Raw genomic sequence first — 17,703 nt, 5'->3', positions numbered from 1 at the left:
AGTCATTACATAATATCTGTCATTTGTAGCCAAATATCTTTCCCAGTAAATCCAAAAAGGACCAAATAAATATTAGCTCTTGCACTGCCCACTCATGAAAGAGGTACTCTTGGGATCTCTGCTACAGTGCCTTCATCATCAAGCAAACTAAATCTTTGTCTAGAGCTAAAATTTCAAACTCCATTAAGAAAGCGAAACTGATGGGACTGATTAAATGCATGGCAAACCAGTCACAAGACAAGGACCACAGAAATCATATACACAGGCAGACTAATATATCATCAGCCTGATGATGATTGCTGCCTAGCTCATAGCACCTCTTCCTTTGTTAATATTCAGAAGGAGTGCCATCTATTCATTTCTGCTTGAAGAAAATTCAGGGTGGATGGCATCTCCATCCTATACACTCAGAATATAAAAATAATAGCTTTTATATGAAATCTACTAACATGCCTGCCTAAACACAAGCTGAACAAGGACAATACCAATAGGCAAGACAAAGTGGGTACGGGAAAGGGTAAGAGGCCCCAACATTACACAAAAAACTACAGGCAACTAAGTAATGCTTAGAGAAATAGTTTTCCTCAGGGAGGGCCACACCAACTAATTATTCAGTACAAAATGGTCAGCCCTGAAAACATATATACAAGTAACATTATATAAACAGAGCAGATTATATTTAGGAATGCATTTGTATATTCATATACATATATGCATGGAACAAAACTCAATGAGAAAAGAGGCATGAATTTAAAAAAGAGCAAGGCTGGGTACGTGGAGGGAGGAAAGGAAAGGGAGAAACAATGTAATTATAATCTCAAAAAATATTCAAAACCCATTAGCTTTGTGATTAAAGGTATGGCTCAGTGGCAGAGCACTCGCTTACCATACATGAGGCCCTGGACTCTATCTCAAGCAGCACAAGAGCAAAGAAACCTAAGATAGACATGCATATACTACCTTTTTGTTTGGATAGCAGCTTGTGAGTGTATGATAGATTACTAAACACCACAGTGTAGAGCCACAACAATGTGTCAAGATATTAATATTTGACAACCAGGAGAAAGGTATGATGCCCATTTTATAGCAAAGAAAGCTGAAAGGCAGAATCTGGTATTTAAAACAAATAAGCACACTACACTCTGCCCATACACTAACAGGCTCTGTGCCCATTAAATTGCTCTGCTAAGAAAGGACAATGTATTTGTGAATGGTGTGTCTTTCCTAGCCGTGCAAAGGCATGCTGAGCACACTCAAAGGTGAGCCTCAATAAACACAAAAGCTTTCTTTTGCTGGCCTACTTCTACCAGACAGCATCTTCCTGGGTTGAATCTTGTCACAAACTCTCTCATAACAACTATCACCTAAGCAGCTACATTTTAACCAACACCACTCTCATTATAACAAATTTCATAGCAATTGTGATTAGTTTTCAGATCAGAGCCTATTAAAAGATAAACACTCTCTGAGAATTGTGAGACAGGATGAACTTGGATTTGGATCAAAAGAAAAGACTCTTTGATAGAATTACAGGATTGCAGTGGTTCCTGTCCAAATGAAGAAGTCTGTGAATTCTGCCCATTTCGTGTTTGGAGATTGTCTTAAGAAAAGGCGGCAATCTGAAATTTGTACATCTATAGATGGTCTCCTTTTGATAAACTCAAATTAAGACAATGGTTTCTAAGCATAAAGCTTAGTGCCTAGTAATACACTAGGAGTTCCCACAAAACTATATAAAAAGCTGGATAGCTAGTGTCTCCCCTAAATTTGTATCAATGTGATACAAGCTAGAATTATTTGGGGGGGGGGTCTCAATTGAGAAAAGGCTGCCATTAAGATTCACCTGTAGGCAAGTCTGTAGTGAGTTTTCTTAATTAATCATTGATATGGCTGGGCCCATTGTGGATGGTGCCAACCGTGGGAAGGCGGTCCTGGGATATATAAGAAACTGAACTGAGCAAGTCTTGAGGAACAGTTCAGAAAGCAGCATTCCTCCATAGCCACTGCTTTGATTCTTGCCTCCAGGTTCCTGCCCTGAAACCTGACCGAGTGACCTGAGAATTGTAAGATGAAATAAACCCTTTCCTGCCCAAGTTGCTTTTGATTACTGTGTTTTTACCAAGCAATGGAAACTCTAAGACAGCTGGCACCCCAGCCCAGCCCCACACAAATAGTTAAAAGAGTAATAATATTGAAAAGCAGTAGAATTAAGCAAAATAGATAAAACCACAGGAATACAAGGAAGAGTGTAACTAATGCCCTATCACTATATATATAAAAAAAAAAACCAACCCAGAGACTCATTATGGACATTCAAGATACATTAAATGTGCTTGTAGATATACTGCAAATATGTGATGGCATTCTGCATGCATTTAAAGATGGAAAATAAAATAGCAAATATTGTCTGCCCTGGTTAAGCTCTTTCCAAGTTCCCTCTGCCAGATGCTACCTGACATGTCACCTTGTCTTCCCTAGGACTTCAAGGTTTACCAATTTAAAAATATAGATAACTTGCACACAAACCCTAGGCTCAAGGTCTCCTTTTGATAGACCCAACATTTTAGACAATGGTTTCATAGGTCACATGACAAAGATAACTAACTCACTACAACTCTAAAGAAGTGAGAAATGAATCAGTACTCTTTGACACTGAATTGATTTCATATGTAATTAGCAAACTGAGTCTTCTGAAAACAACTGTTGTTGTCTATCTTGACCCACAGAGGAATAAGAATGCATTTTCAAAAGGATATCTTTCCTGAGCATCCAAACAGAAAAATATATTATTAATATAATAAATTATTTAGAAAACACAGAAACAGGGATAGAATCAGTACAGTGACCGGTAGGAAAATGGTATTCCTTTAAGAAACAACAAAGAACAAAATACTGGGCTTTAAAAGATGGTTGCTATGACAAATGGAAGAATAGAACTGACTTGGTGAAAATAAATTGGACATTTATGCAAAAAATCAAGATGCTTTAAAGAGAATACACTGCCCTTGAAAATATCTTTCAAAGCACTTCTGCTGCTGGGTACAGGTAGTTTGGGCAGATACATAACACAAGTACATTTCTGAAATGTCTCTAAATTGAATTGGTACAATGTGGCTTATTTTAACTATGATAAGGAAGTAGAATATGTACAGCAAAGGTTTTAGTGCTTAATTTCCACATTTTAATTTTAAAGAAGAAAATGATGTGGATTCATATTTCCATAGATGCGACATTACAAAAATGTTTCCATGAGTTTTTCCTGGTTGTTGGCATAAGTTAAGCTACCATTTAATTGAAACTCACTGAAGATTAATAAGTGACTTAAATGTGCTTTTTGAAAAAAAATTATCTGCTTCTAAAAAACTATAATTGATAATTAATTTTAGATTATATAACAGGAAGATGAGATGTTCATCTTCAAACAATAAACAAAATCGACCCATGAGATACATGATCCTATTGATATCAAAAGACTATTTACTTGAAATTTTAAATCTTTAATGTGATATTTAATAAAATTTTACTTATATTACTTATAAGAAACAAAATGCCTACATTCCTAGGAATATATACAATATTATATATTTTCTGATGAACTGACCACCATTGGAGGCGGGAGGAGGCAAATATTTTTCAGTTCCTACCCTTAGCTCCAACATTCAGTCATGTTCTAGATTACATGGACTTTATCATACTGTCTGTACAGTTTACAGTAAAAAGAGAATGTCAGTGTTCTGGCTATCGGTATAGCTTACCTTCTGCTACCTAGATGTTTGTCCTCAACATCAGTTCTCCCTAAAGACAATACATTAAAAGAGAGAATACTAAAACAAACACGCATGGAGGAGACAAGGATGAAGACAGACAGGTACATACATATATAAGGAAGACAGTTGATTTTCCTGTCTATTTATATATCTAGAATATAACTTTAAAATAATAATATAAATTGAAAATAAAATAGTATACTATACATCTCTACAGAGAGATATACACAAATATATACACATAGATAAAAAACATATAGAAAAGCAGCACACTTATCTATGACTATAGTGACATTATTTCAAACAAAAAATAGTTGAAGCATGTAGAAATTTAGCATTTAGCAGCTCAATGCTTGACATGTCTCCAAATAGCATGTCTTTATATGCCTGTTCCTACAATATGCCTTGACTGTAAAACAGTAAAAAATCACTTGAAGGAAAATTCTGTAAAATCAAATTTTAGTTGGACTCCATATATCTATTCACTAAAATTAGTAAGTTCTTGGTAGAAGAACTTCTTTATTATTCTGTAGGACTCATTACACAGTTTGAGTCCCATTAAGGAACTAGTATTTTCACACTAGGATCTCTTATTTTTAATTATGTTTATGTATGTGTCTATGTGTGGATATATGCAGGTGAATGTTGGTGCCCAAGAAGGTCAGAGGTGTCAGATGTGCCTGAAACTAGTGCCACTGGCAGTTGAGAGCCAACATGGGTGCAGGAACTGGAACTCAGGTCCTCTGTACAAGCAGTACACACTCCACTCCTGAGCCACTCTCTGAAGTCTCTCATGCTGAGATTTCTGCTAATGCATTAAGAAGCTTTGTGAAAATTCTATTAACATTAAAACAAAATGTTGACCAAGCTAGAAGTCCAAGCCAATATTTCTCTGGATTGCTATGGAGGCCGTGAGATTAAACACTTACAGGGCATTGAAAGAATATTCTTCTTTGTACTTATTGGCTTCCCTGACTTACAGGTTGAATGTATTATTATTGAAATTACATTAAATTCATTTGAACTGAATGTTTATCTTACTTGCTTTTCTCTAATCTTTCTCCTTCTTTCTCTTCCCCCAGGACTGAAACGAAAGAATGAACCGCCAAATAAAGGTGGAAGGCAGCGTCTTAGCTCGAGTGCATGGGTTTTTGATGGAACTAAGTTCAGGCTTTCTTAGTAGCCATTTCAGTGGAACTAGGCATGCAGAACAAAACAGTAAATTTGCACTTTAGTTTTTCAGTCACCACACAGAGAAGATCAACTTAAAGAACATTCTGTCAGTTTTTAATGTTTGATAAAAGGTGTAGTAACTTTGGATAATGGCATACAGCTGACAGAATGATCAGTAAATGCCAGGCAGAAGTAATGTAATGTTTTCTGTTCTGTTCCGTTTTACTGATGGCAGTGGTAATACCATGAGTGTATTTTCAACAGGGTCGTCAAAATAGCTATAATTATACAAGTATCTACTATGGAATGTTCCCAGGCATGGCATGGCCACTGTTGCACTAACAAACTGTCGACAGCTTTGAAGATCAATAGGAGTCCTACACTAGATTGGAACCATTCATTTTCTGTGTGCAGGCGGGAAAAGATTCACAAAGCCCTGCTCATCCTTGAAATTTTTTTTTTTTCAAAAACAGGGTTTCTTTGTGTAGCTTTGGCGCCTTTCCTGGAACTCACTCTGTAGACCAGGCTGGCCTCAGACTCAAAGAGATCCACTTGGCTCTGCCTCTGGAGTGCTGAGATTAAAGGTGTGTGCCACCACTGCCTGGCTTAAAACATGTTTTTATTTATTATTTATTTATTTATTTATTTATTTATTTAGTTAGTTAGTTAGTTAGTTAGTTAGTTAGTTTTCGAGACAGGGTTTCTCTGTGTAGCTTTGCGCCTTTCCTGGAACTCCCTTTGGAGAACAGGTTGGCCTTGAACTCACAGACATCTGCCTGCTTCTGCTTCCTGAGTGTTGGAATCAAAGGTGTGCACCACCACCGCCCAGCCTGAAAATTTATAAACAGCTAAGAGTTGCTACAGGAGAGAGAGTTCATGAAGTCACTCATTTTCCAGAATACATAGTAAGTTGAAGGTTGCTGGGGTCGGGGAGAGGTGAATTCACAAGCAAGTATAACAGTTTCCTTAATCTTGACAGCAGCGCTATGAGGAACAATGTTATCACTATTGTTTTGTTGATGAAGAATCTAAATGAGAGAAATTGGGGGCAGTAGTAGGCAATTCTTGTATTATCTGAGATGAAAAACTGAAAAAGAAAGGGATTTCATTCACTGGCTGCTGTTGCACAAATCCTAAATGGTCTTTATAATAAAAATCTGGAGTCAGATATTGGGGTAAATGCTGAAAGATCAGAGAGACGAAGAAACAAGCCACAGCCACTTCTCACCTTGCCCACTTCTCAGCCTATCCTGTCTCCACTAATCCTCAGACTGAATGCCTCTGAGTCCTCGGCCAAAAAAGACTAGTGCCTGTCTCCTCACGCCTTATATTCCTTTCGCTGCCCAGCCATTTCACTTCCTATCTCAACCTTCCTAGTGCTGGGATTAATGACGTGTGTGCTTCCCAAAATTTGGGATTAAAGGTGTGTGCCATCACTGCCTGGCTCTGTTTCCACTGTGGCCTTGAATTTACAGGATCTCTGTCTCCTAAGTAATAGGATTAAGATTGTGCGCCACCACTGCCTGACCTCTATGTCTAATCTAGTGGCTGACTCTGTCCTCTGACCTTCAGGCAAGATTTACTGAAGTACAACAAATTATCACCACAGCTGTTTGGCTCTGTTTTTGGAGATTATTGAAAAATATGATGACAAGAGCATATAGTAAGGGATGCCTAACCATCTCATGGTGGCCAGAGCAAGAAACTAGTGTCCAATAACCCCTTTAACTGTCATGCTTTTAGTGACTTAAAACTTCTAACTAGATTCCACTCCCTCCCATTGGGATAGTGACCTCAACACATGAACCTTTGGGGACACACTAGATCTGTCAAGTTTAAATGCATGATGTCAGTCTATGGGTTTCCATGGTTTTTTTCCCCCTTTTTAAAATTTATTACATTTGTGTTTTAATTTTACACATCAGCCATGGGTTCCCCTGTCCTCCCCCCTCCTGCTCCTGCCCCAACCTTCCCCCTAGCCCCTCCCCTCCATTCCCATATCCTCCAGGGCCAAGACTCCCCTGGGGATTCATTTAAACCTGGTTTGAAAACTTGGTCTCCAGATGGAGGCATTGCTTTGAGAGTTTATAGATGCTTTCTAGGCATAAGGCTTAACACAGGCTCACACAGGTGGAAGTTGAGAACTCTATAGGACAGCTCTGCCTCTAGTCTGTTTTTCTGTTCTCTGGATGTCTGAGATACCATTTTCAAATATTTGGGCTACTTCTCAAAAGTCATAAAGTCCCTGATCAGTAGCTGTCTCCAGTGCGGCTGTCACATTTCCAATTAAAATTACCGCAAACATAGAAATCAGTGAAAACGGGCCAAGCAAAAACCACGTATTACCTTATTCTCTTGTCTTCCACTTTTTTCAAATATTCATCTCTCTTTAGGACTCCCAGGATCATTTCCTTCTCATGATCTAATAAAAATGACAGATTGATGAACTCTGAGTTCTTAGACATGGTATTGCAGCAGCAGCTCTGTGTGGCAGCAGTTGAATCTTCCAGAAGGCAAATGGATATTTACTATTGTTAAGTTAGCTCCCTGGCCCCCTGGAATCACAGCTGTTCAGGTACAAGGGGTTTTATAAGGTCTCCACAGATTTGCTGATGAGTGCTGGGTATTCCTTCACGTTACAGAGAAAACATGTGCTACTGAGATTACAGTCCATGAAAGTCATTGTTTGCACTGAAAAAACAAGTCTTGAAAGCCTTTGCTATGATACCCAGTCAGCAGCTAAGACTCACTAATGTTGCTGAACCTTGACCTCTCCAAAAGCTTCAGAACAGGAACCAATTCCTCTGGGCCCAAGAATGTAGAAAACACTGAAAAGGTGGAAAAAACAAAGATGAGAAAGATTAATTAGGTCATATCACACATTACACTTGTTCAATTACTTAATTTTTGAAACATTGGTGTACCTAGCTCAAGCACAACTTTCAAATTAATAAAAATACATGACTCTGTGGTGTGTGTGTGTGTGTGTGTGTGTGTGTGTGTGTGTGTGTGTGTGTCTATTTTTTACTAGTCACAGTTTAGGTAATCACTGGAAACACTGGACCACATCCCCTCCAGGTACAGGGAACAACCATGCTGAAGAAAGACATATTTCAACTACTTCTCTTGACAACATAAGAAGATCACTAAGACTTGGATCATGGCCTTAACTTTAGTTTTGTACCTGGACTCTCTTTTTATAGCCCCTTAAGAATGATGATAACCCTGAGAGGAGAGAGATGGTTCAGTGGTTAAGAGCACTGACTAATGTTCCAGAGGAACCAGGTTCAATTCCCAGGTCATCCGGTGTCTGGTCACACCAGGATAAAAATTTAAAAAAAAAAAAAAATTTAAAGAATGATTATTCTTACAGTTGTTTGCCAGATTTTGGAATTGCTGCCATCTGAAAATACCATCCCTCAGGGTCCCTTAACACCTATGAATTACAGATACATAGTTTCCTTGATTCTTGTCAGGCTTCTAGACATAACTAAATACCTATTCAAAGGCTGCTATAGCACAGCCAACTACCCATGATATCAAACTGACCCAAAAAATGTTAGTCAATGAAAAAGAAAAGGACCTTTTTCAGAGCTCTGTAACTTTTCAAAGCCACTAACTTTGTTGTATTCAGAGTGTACCAACTACAACATTGCTGTAGTGACTCCAAATTGAAATGATTCCTACAGACCAAGAAGTAGCTCCATTTGAGGAAATATCCCAGGTCCCTCCAGACTGGATTTACTCAAGGCCTTTTGCCAATCTGCAAAGACCATTACTTTAGTCTGTGGAGATTAGAAATGAAGAGGAAGTAGCAAGGTCAGGGTCAAGGGAGATCCTACAGAAAATACAATGCTTGGCATTTTCTACCAGTGTCAATTGCTGCCTCTCCAGATAAAGTACACAATTTGCTTTTCCATCCTTGTGTGTCTCATCTGTTTTTAAGCTGAAATGGAAAAAATAATTGGAAATTCAGTGACTGAATATATAATCCCTATAGTCCAGGTTCACTTGCAACATACTTTATACTAAAAAAATCAGATTTCATATGTCCTACATGCATATTTTACAGAATGTATTTTTTAAAATATTCGAGGGGTTGGGAATGCTTGAGTTAAATCAATAGTTACGCATGTTTTGACCTGCAGATAGAAGTCTGCACTCCGAAAATCCACGAGTTTGTCCTGGGAGTAAATAAAGGAAGAGAAGGCTGACAAGATGAAATAGTAAAGGTGCTTGCTACCAGACCTGATGAGCTGAGTTTGGTCCCTACAACCTACATGGTGGAAGAAGCGAACCAACGCCAGTGAGTTGACCTCTGACCTCTACAAGTACATGCTGTGCACATCCACCCACTCATTCACTCAATAAATAAATAAATACATGTAACAATTGATAAAGGGAAGGATGTAAACCATGAAGTGACAGATAGAAGGAAATTTAAAGAATCTAACAGAAACCAAATTGAATCGACAGAATGTAATTAGCAATATGACCCTTTTGCTCATATGTGGACTAATAAGCTAATATATTAGTACCTGAGTTGATGTATAAAATGGTGACCAAAGAGATCATAAATAGTCAACATTTCATTAAGAAAATCAGGATATTTCCTCTGGAAGGCAGAACTGCACTGTGATTATAATTTAGAAACAGAGTGGAAGAAAGAAGATGGTGAGCCTGGGCATAGATAAGGGAGACTAAAGGAGATAGATGCTCCTCCCATCAGGAAAGAATCACGTGGCCTCCAAGTGGGAATAACTTGCTACCTGAAACACGTTTCATGCTCAGTGATGGGACCACTGTATAGGTAAATTTCATATAATTAATCACTAAAATCATATAGCTACTCCCTTGCTCAAATTTCATTTTTTTCTAGATCCTTCTTAGATAAAATTGTCTTCCCAAAGAGTTCTCCCTTCAGGAGTGAATATTCTAGTCTTGTGTGCAGAGCCCCCTGTGTTTAGTTTAGTTTGAAACCATTTCTTATCCACTTGTTCATTGTGTGATAGCTAAATTGCATTTCTGAGCATTTGTACTGAGGACTAACCTGGCTGCAATTAGTTTACCTAACTATTTGCCAATTTATGAAACCCCTCTTCAGCTAGACTGTAGCTCTACTTTGGGAATCCTTTACCACCTTTAACAAAGCAAAAAACAAAAACAAACAAAAAATGTGAGGAAATGAGTTAATTATTCTCATCCTTTTTGTTAAACACACTCTGAACACTAGTCAAATTAGGAGACATAAATTCATTTTTACTTTATTCTTACTTCCTTATGTAAATAGAGCTATGGGCTTACACACATTAAATGTGTGTTCCTCCCTGTGTGGTTAATAGCCTCGATGAACTGGGCTAAACTCTGCTGCTTGGGACATTGGTCACTTTGGACATGTCATTAACTCTGGTGGTCATCAAAAAAGTTACATCAATAATTACCACAGCTTCAAATAGACACATGATATTTTCTTTAAGTATCTGTTTTGGACAACACACAGTAGAAAACAGCAAGGGCTAATAAATGACTGAGTTAAAAAAATAGGTGTGTCTGAGTATATCTCATTACTTACTATTTTATTTAAAAACAATTTCTCTCCTTTCTCTGTCTCTCTCTTCCTCTCTCTCTCTCTCTCTCTTCCTCTCTCTCTCTCTCTCTCTCTCTCTCTCTCTCTCTCTCTCTCTCTACTGATAGGTTAGTGGTCATTAGCTTATAGTTCTTTGACTATTAATAATAATAATAATAATAATAATAATAATAATGCTATCTTTCCCCACTTTCACATTGTCAACTGACACAAGTTCTGAAATCGAATCAATAACGATCCCTCAGCAACTAACTCAAGGTAACTGTTAAACATTTTTTTCTTAAACCAGCATCTCCAAGTCCACATCCGGCCTGAGCATGAGCACTTGCCTAAGACCCTAAGCATACAAATGCATTTGTCCAAAGGAACTAGATCTGGCTGAGACAGGAGGATCACAAATTTAAGACCTACCCTGGCAACTTGGTAAGATTCTTTTAATATAAAACGTACACTATGTTTTGATCATATTGTTTCCCCTCTTTCTGGATCCTTCCCTATGTTTTTTTAATGTTCTTTCTCTTTCTTAAAAAACAAAAACAAACAAAAAACAAAAACAAACAAACATTGAGTTCATTTTGTGTTGGCCAAATGAGGTGTGTCATTGCACAAAGAAAAGTTAGCAAGGTATAAAACACTCAATTATTAAGAGGTAGCTGTATAAAAGTTTTCACACAAAGATGCACAAATCAGTAAAAAGACAGGGAAAACTAAATTCTTTATACATTTGTATATGCCATTATTTATAATAGAGATTCATGAGCTTTCTACAAACAGTTGAAGCTTAGATGATGAGTGAATGACAGATGCTCTACCTTGATAATATATGTTCTAATGGCAAAGAGAGGGCATTTCAGAGGTTCACAAAAATTATCAAATGCCTTATAGTTTACAGAGTATGCAGTAATACATATTTAGAAGAAAGGATGTCTTTGAGTGCTCTCTCAGATTTGGTTAAAATTCTACTCTGAGAATTAACAAGCTCTAAGTTTTTGTGTCTTTGTTTATTCATATTTAAAATGAAAATATTAAAATTTATTTCATGGATTTGTTGTTTTTATTGAAATGAATTGTTGATAGAGTTGCTTAACACATGCTAAAAAACATTTAGACCTTACTAAAGCTAACCAATATACCATTAAAATAGATCCATTGAAAACATATCTCCGTTTCATTTGACTTGCAAAATACCTGGGGCATCTCTGGCTTCCTAGATTTTCTATGAAGACTTTTAGCAACTATTTATAAATATGTCAGTTTATTATTAATAATAAAAATTTAATAGTACCAAGATACTTTTAAAATATATGAAGCCTGCAAACTCATGGAAATTGAGCAACTCTCTACTGAGTTACCACTGGGCCAAGGAAGAAATAAAGAAATTAAAGACTTCCTAGAATTCAATGAAAATAAATGCACAACATACCTAAACTTATGGGACATGATGAAAGTGGTGCCTTCATGAAGAATATGGAGAGATTATATGGAAAGACAAACATGGCATGCACCACTCACTTATAAGTGGATATTAGTTGTAAAGTAAAGGATAACTTGTTGTAGAATATTGTTTTAAGATGTGTTACATTTGTTTATGTGGTGTAACATTTGTTTAATGATGTGCTTTCTATGGGATGTGCTGGGGTAAGGATGTCCTAGAGATTGAGGGAGTGGCCAACCAATGACTGGTCTAGCCTAAAACACATGCCAGGAGAATAAGCCCACCCCTAATACTTTCTGGAGCACCAGGACCTACAGGCTAGATTTCCCAGAGACCTAAGATAGAACTAAACAAACATAATTGGAGGGAAAATATCAATGTAATGATGTCTAACAATATTATATTCTGCTATACTCATAGATTGGTGACTAGCCCAATTGTCATCAGAGAGGCTTCATCCAGCAACTGATGGAAACAGATGCAGACCCACAACAAAACACTAGGCAGAGGTTGGAAAATCCTGAAGAAGTAGAAGAGAAGACTGTAGGAGCCAGAGGGGTCAAGGACACCATAAGAAAACCCATAGAGTCAACTAACCTGGGCTCACAGGGGCTCAGAGAGAATGAACTGACAACCAGGGAGCCTGCATGGGACTATATAGGCCCTCTGCATATATGTGACAGTTGTGTAGCTTGTGGGACTCCTAACAGTGACAGCAGGGGCTGTCTCTGACTCTTTTACTAGCTTTTGGGACCCTAGTCATATTGGCTAAGGTGGCTCTCCAAATACCTCAAACATATATGTACAAATAGTGATCAGTCCACACTGTTAGCAATTCTTAGGAAAAATCAATTGGGAAAGCTATGAAGGCACACATGATTTTCATAACAGAAAACAGCTGATATATAACAAGCTAAATAATAACACCAAAAGCTCCTTGTAATTTGACTTCCTCTGGAGGAATTCCTTGATCCCTTCAGGTAGTGGCTTTGCCATAGTGAGCTGAGTTTTTTTTTTTTTTTTGAGCTGAGGACCGAACCCAGGGCCTTGCTCTTGCTAAGCAAGCACTCTACCACTGAGCTAAATCCCCAACTCTTTTTTTTTCTTTTTCCTTTTTCGAGACAGGGTTTCTCTGTAGCTTTGGAGCCTGTCCTGGACTAGCTCTGTAGACCAGGCTGGTCTTGAACTCACAGAGATCCACCTGCCTCTGCCTCCCAAGTGCTGGGATTACAGGCATGCACCACCACTGTCTGGCAAGTTCTTATAATATATTCCTCTGGCCTGTAGCAGCTCATCTTGCCCAACCTTAATACATGGGGAGGTGCTTAGTCTTACAGCAACTTGATATGACATGTTTTTGCTGATATCAATGAAAGGCCTGCTGCTTTCTGAATAGAAATGGAGGAAGAGTGGATTGGGGAGTAGGAAAAGAAGGGGGAAGGGGAGAACTGTGACTGGGATATAAACTAAACAAATTAATTAATTCAAAAACTGGCTTCTATAAAAAAATATTCTAACCATTTTAGCTCATCTTCATTTCTCATGATACATGTACACATATCCAGAAATTATCATGTTCAGCCACAAAGCAGAAAAAAATATTTTATTGAGATTTAAGGCCAAGGGTGTTTTTAAAACATGATGTTCTATCCATTTGAATATTTTTTAAAAATCTAAAAAAGAGCTTGTTGCAAAGCATAGAAATGTTCATACAATAGATGTGTGCAAAATATCAGAAACTGTCTTGAAAGAATACATACATGAAGAAATCATGGGTCCTAGACTGAAGAGCCTTGATATTTCCTAATGGAGATAGAGATAAACAGAAAAAGCCATAATTGGTAAGACAAAATAACAGTTAATAAGAAACAAATTGTAATTATGGGTTATACAGATAAGGCATGAGAAATTCACGAGCAAACACCCCCAGTTCAGGATATACTGTTACTGCTGGCCTAAGGTATGGGTCAATAGGGAAGAAGGAAGGGGAAGACCAAAGTAATGAAGACTTGCTAGTCTGATAGATAGCACTGGACTTCAGTGTTCTGGAAAACTCTATTTGGGAATATTTTCTTATAAATACAGCAAAGGGATGCTGTGTGGCCAAACCTATGGAGCTGACCTCTATTTCAAATTTCAATGTTCTGTAAGTTGAATTCCTGATAGGATGTTATTTGAAGAAACAGATCCATGACCTTGTAAAGACAAAGAGTGTCCCTCTGCTATCAAGCTGTTGAATGCTTTTAAACCAAGTAATAGATAATACAGGTTTTTATTTTAGACATGTATTTTGGAAGACCAGCACTCCTTGGTGATTGGTTGAAGGGTCAGTCAGGCAAAGCATGAGAAGGCCCTTGAGAATGCCAGGTAGCAATTAGCAACTGAAACTCTGTTGTGGGAAAGAAAATGAGGATCATTATTGAGAAAGAGGGGAAATAATAATAATAATAATTGTTGTAACAAGATCCTGTGACTAGCTACATGGGAGTGGTGATTCTGAGCTTTCCCACGAGAGATGAAAAGATTCTTCTGTTTTTAATGATGGAAGAGTATCTAATGTTTTGTTCAAAAGTAGGTTTGTGATATTCTTATGTACATTAATTCCAGGGTTTTTGATTTAACATAATGTGTGGAAAGCATAGGGATGCTGATGTTAGAAATAATGTTAACAGAACTGGGGACTCTATGACAAGAAAAAATGAGAAAGAAAAGGAATTCGTTTCTGTTCAGACCTGAAGTCATTGTGCTTCTGAAGCCAACATCAACAAACATCTGTTGGGAATTTGAGATATGGAACTTCTAATCATCACCTTAGAGTTCATCAGAGAAACAAAGATTAGTGATATTTTATTGGGAAGCACTAAGGCCTAGATAATGGGCAGTGGCTTAATCTAAGCAAATCAATGAAATTACTCAGAGGAAAAGAAGTGCCAAGGGTAGAACCATAAGGAGCACCAGGCATGACAGTATACACCTATAACTTCAGCACTTGGTTGGTACAAGATCAGACATTCAAAGCCAACTTGTGCTAGACAGTGAGTAGTACAAGGCCAGCCTGTACTACAGTGAGACTCTCAAAAACAGCTTGCATAAGTTTCATAGATGCCCTCCTATGTCCCCTACCATTTGGTCATATTTGCTTTCAAATATTTTAAACTTTCAGTATGGAGAATTTGAGCTGAGCACAGTGGTTAAAATTTGTAATCACAACATTAAGAAAGTGAAGACAAGAGAATCAGCTACATAGTGAGTTCAAGCCAAGACAGAACTACATTAGATCATGTCTCAAAAAATGGATAGAAGAATAAGGAAGATAATGAAAAGGATGGGAGGTATAAATAACAGAGTGGGTGAGGTAGTTGAGTGTATTGAGCTGGGAGTCAAGGTTACCACTCATAGGTAATGACACAGACCATTGTTATATTTAACTCTCAGCTAACCAATCAAGCAATCTGTTACAAATATCTCCAGGTGCAAAGAGTATCACACTATAGCTAGAAAAGTCACCATAGTAATTAATTTAATCAAATCCAGGTTTATATAATACCTTATTTAGCCTAACAGCCCAAGCTTCTTATAAGTTAGTATATCCTGGAATTATTTTTGTTTGTGATCTAATTACATGCAAGCCAAATGTTGTGATTATAGTCACCTAAAACATGCTAAATTCACATAGCTGTAGACCTTGTCATAATGAGCATCATTTGGAAGGAAAAGCAGGTATTTAGAATAGGCAACCCTAGATTTAAAAAAGAAAAATAGGAAAGGGTTTGCATTTGGTTAGGAGATCTGAAATTATCATGAACTAAGATGAAAACAAATAATAATGGACATCTGAGCAAGGCTGTGTGGGAGAGGATTATGGATGGTATGGAAGACTACTGGAATCCTGGAGAATTGCAGAAAGCCACACATATTCCAGCATTAGTGTAGTGAGATTCTTTTCATAGGGTTGGAAATGAGTGAATGTTGGAAAATAAATGGATCTTCATGTGTCCCTGGAACACTTGGCAGGTGTTAAGAAATGTTAAAAATAGGAGCTGGAGAGAAGGTGAGCAGTTAAACGTACTTGCTGTTCTTCCAGTGGACCTGAGTTTAGTTCCCAGCACCCACTTCAGGTGACTCACAACTTGTAACTCCAGCTTTAGGAGATCAGACTCCACTGGCCTCTAAGGACTCATGTGCACATACCCACATGCAAACACAGATATCCACACATGATTAAAAAATAAAAATAAATCTTTTTAAAGCATTAAAATATGTTAAAATAAAACACATATCTACACATGATTAAAAATAGATCTTTTTAAAGCATTAAAATATGTTAAAATAAAACACATATCTACACATGATTAAAAATAGATCTTTTTAAAGCATTAAAATATGTTAAAATAAAACACATATCTACACATGATTAAAAATAGATCTTTTTAAAGCATTAAAATGTGTTGAAACAAATCAGAATCTGTACTTGAAAGGTCTTTAGTTCAAGCTGTAAGCAGACAGTCTCATGCTCATTTTCCTGGAAATAAGTAATGATTTGGGTCAATAGGGCAATTTAACTCCACAGTTAACAGTTTTAACAATCTCCCTTGCTTCTCTGGCCTTCTTGACCAAAATAAAATATTTTTATTTAATATTTATCTGTCAACTACTCAAGTAGGCTACCTTGATGCCAGTAGCAGACATGTAGAATACTTAAGAAAACCATACAACTCATAGCTGCCTGTCTGAGCCCCTTAAGCACAGCCACAGCCGGGCTGCCAGAATTTGTTTGCCCCAGGGTTTTTGCTATCCCAAACTTTGATCAATTCTGGATGTCCTCAGGGGCATTTTCATGTAATTGAGAGAGGAAGCACTTGCCTTGGTGGTCTAGTGGGACTGCTGTGAACAGTGAAAACAAGGCAAGGGTGTGAAATAAATGACTATGATTGGTTAAATATTCCTTGTCAGGCTGTATAAGCTGGCTGCTCAGACTCAGCAAGTCAGCTGGGAGGGTTTCTCCTGTGTTGCCTCCCTTGCTATTTGAGCGTTAGGCTCAGTAACAGGCTTCTTTTGAGGGGGCTTTTCTTACCTAGTGTCAGTTACACAGACAGAGCTAGTAACATGAAGAGAGAAGCCAAACTAGTGGAAACACATGAACTGTGGACCAATAGCTGAGGAACCCCCATGGTACTGGACTAGGCCCTCTGGATAGGCGAGACAGTTGTTTAGCTTGAACTGTTTAAGAGGCCCCAGGTAGTGGGACCAGGATCTGTCTTTGGTGCATGAACCAGCGTTTTGGAGCACAATGACTATGGTGAGACACTTTGCACAGCCTTGGTGTAGGGGGGAGGGGACTGGACCTGCCTCAGCTGAATCTACCAGGCTCTGCTGACTCCCCAGGGGAGACCTTGCCTTAGAGGAGATGTTGGAGGGGGGAAGGCTAGGGGGAAGGAGGAAGGAGGAGAGGGGGATCTGTGGTTGGTATGTAAAATCTCTTAATAATAATAATAATAATAATAATAATAATAATAATAAGAAGAAGAAGAAGAAGAAGAAGAAGCAATAAATTAATTTTAGGGGCTGGAGAGAAGTTTTCATAGTTTAGGTTCTCTTCCAGAGGATGGGTTCAATTCCAGTACTTGCATGATGGCTCACAACTATTTGTAATTCTAGTGCCAATGGATCTGATGCCCACTTCCAGCTTCTATTGGCACTGCATGCCTATGATGCACAGACAGAAAAACATGCAGGCAAAA

The 17,703-nt window shown here is 37.8% G+C and overlaps 1 protein-coding gene across 3 annotated transcripts in view; it reads right to left on the bottom strand.

Annotated features, from left to right (window-relative positions):
- Sytl5 (synaptotagmin like 5) overlaps positions 1–17,703 on the bottom strand; it is a 240,054-nt gene that overhangs the window by 91,923 nt on the left and 130,428 nt on the right. For 2 of the 3 annotated variants that reach the window (XM_036175313.1, XM_036175314.1), the window contains one exon: positions 7,287–7,768. In XM_036175313.1, coding sequence (XP_036031206.1) covers positions 7,287–7,405 — 119 coding nt within the window. In that variant the 5' untranslated portion in view covers positions 7,406–7,768. Of the gene's footprint in view, positions 1–7,286; positions 7,769–13,722; positions 13,744–17,703 lie in introns of those variants that run through there. The other variant, XM_036175315.1, reaches the window with a different exon arrangement.

This window comes from Onychomys torridus, chromosome X, assembly GCF_903995425.1.
Source record: "Onychomys torridus chromosome X, mOncTor1.1, whole genome shotgun sequence".
Lineage (NCBI taxonomy): Eukaryota > Metazoa > Chordata > Mammalia > Rodentia > Cricetidae > Onychomys > Onychomys torridus.
Note: the sequence above shows the minus strand (reverse complement) of the source record. Positions and strands in the feature narration are given on the sequence as shown.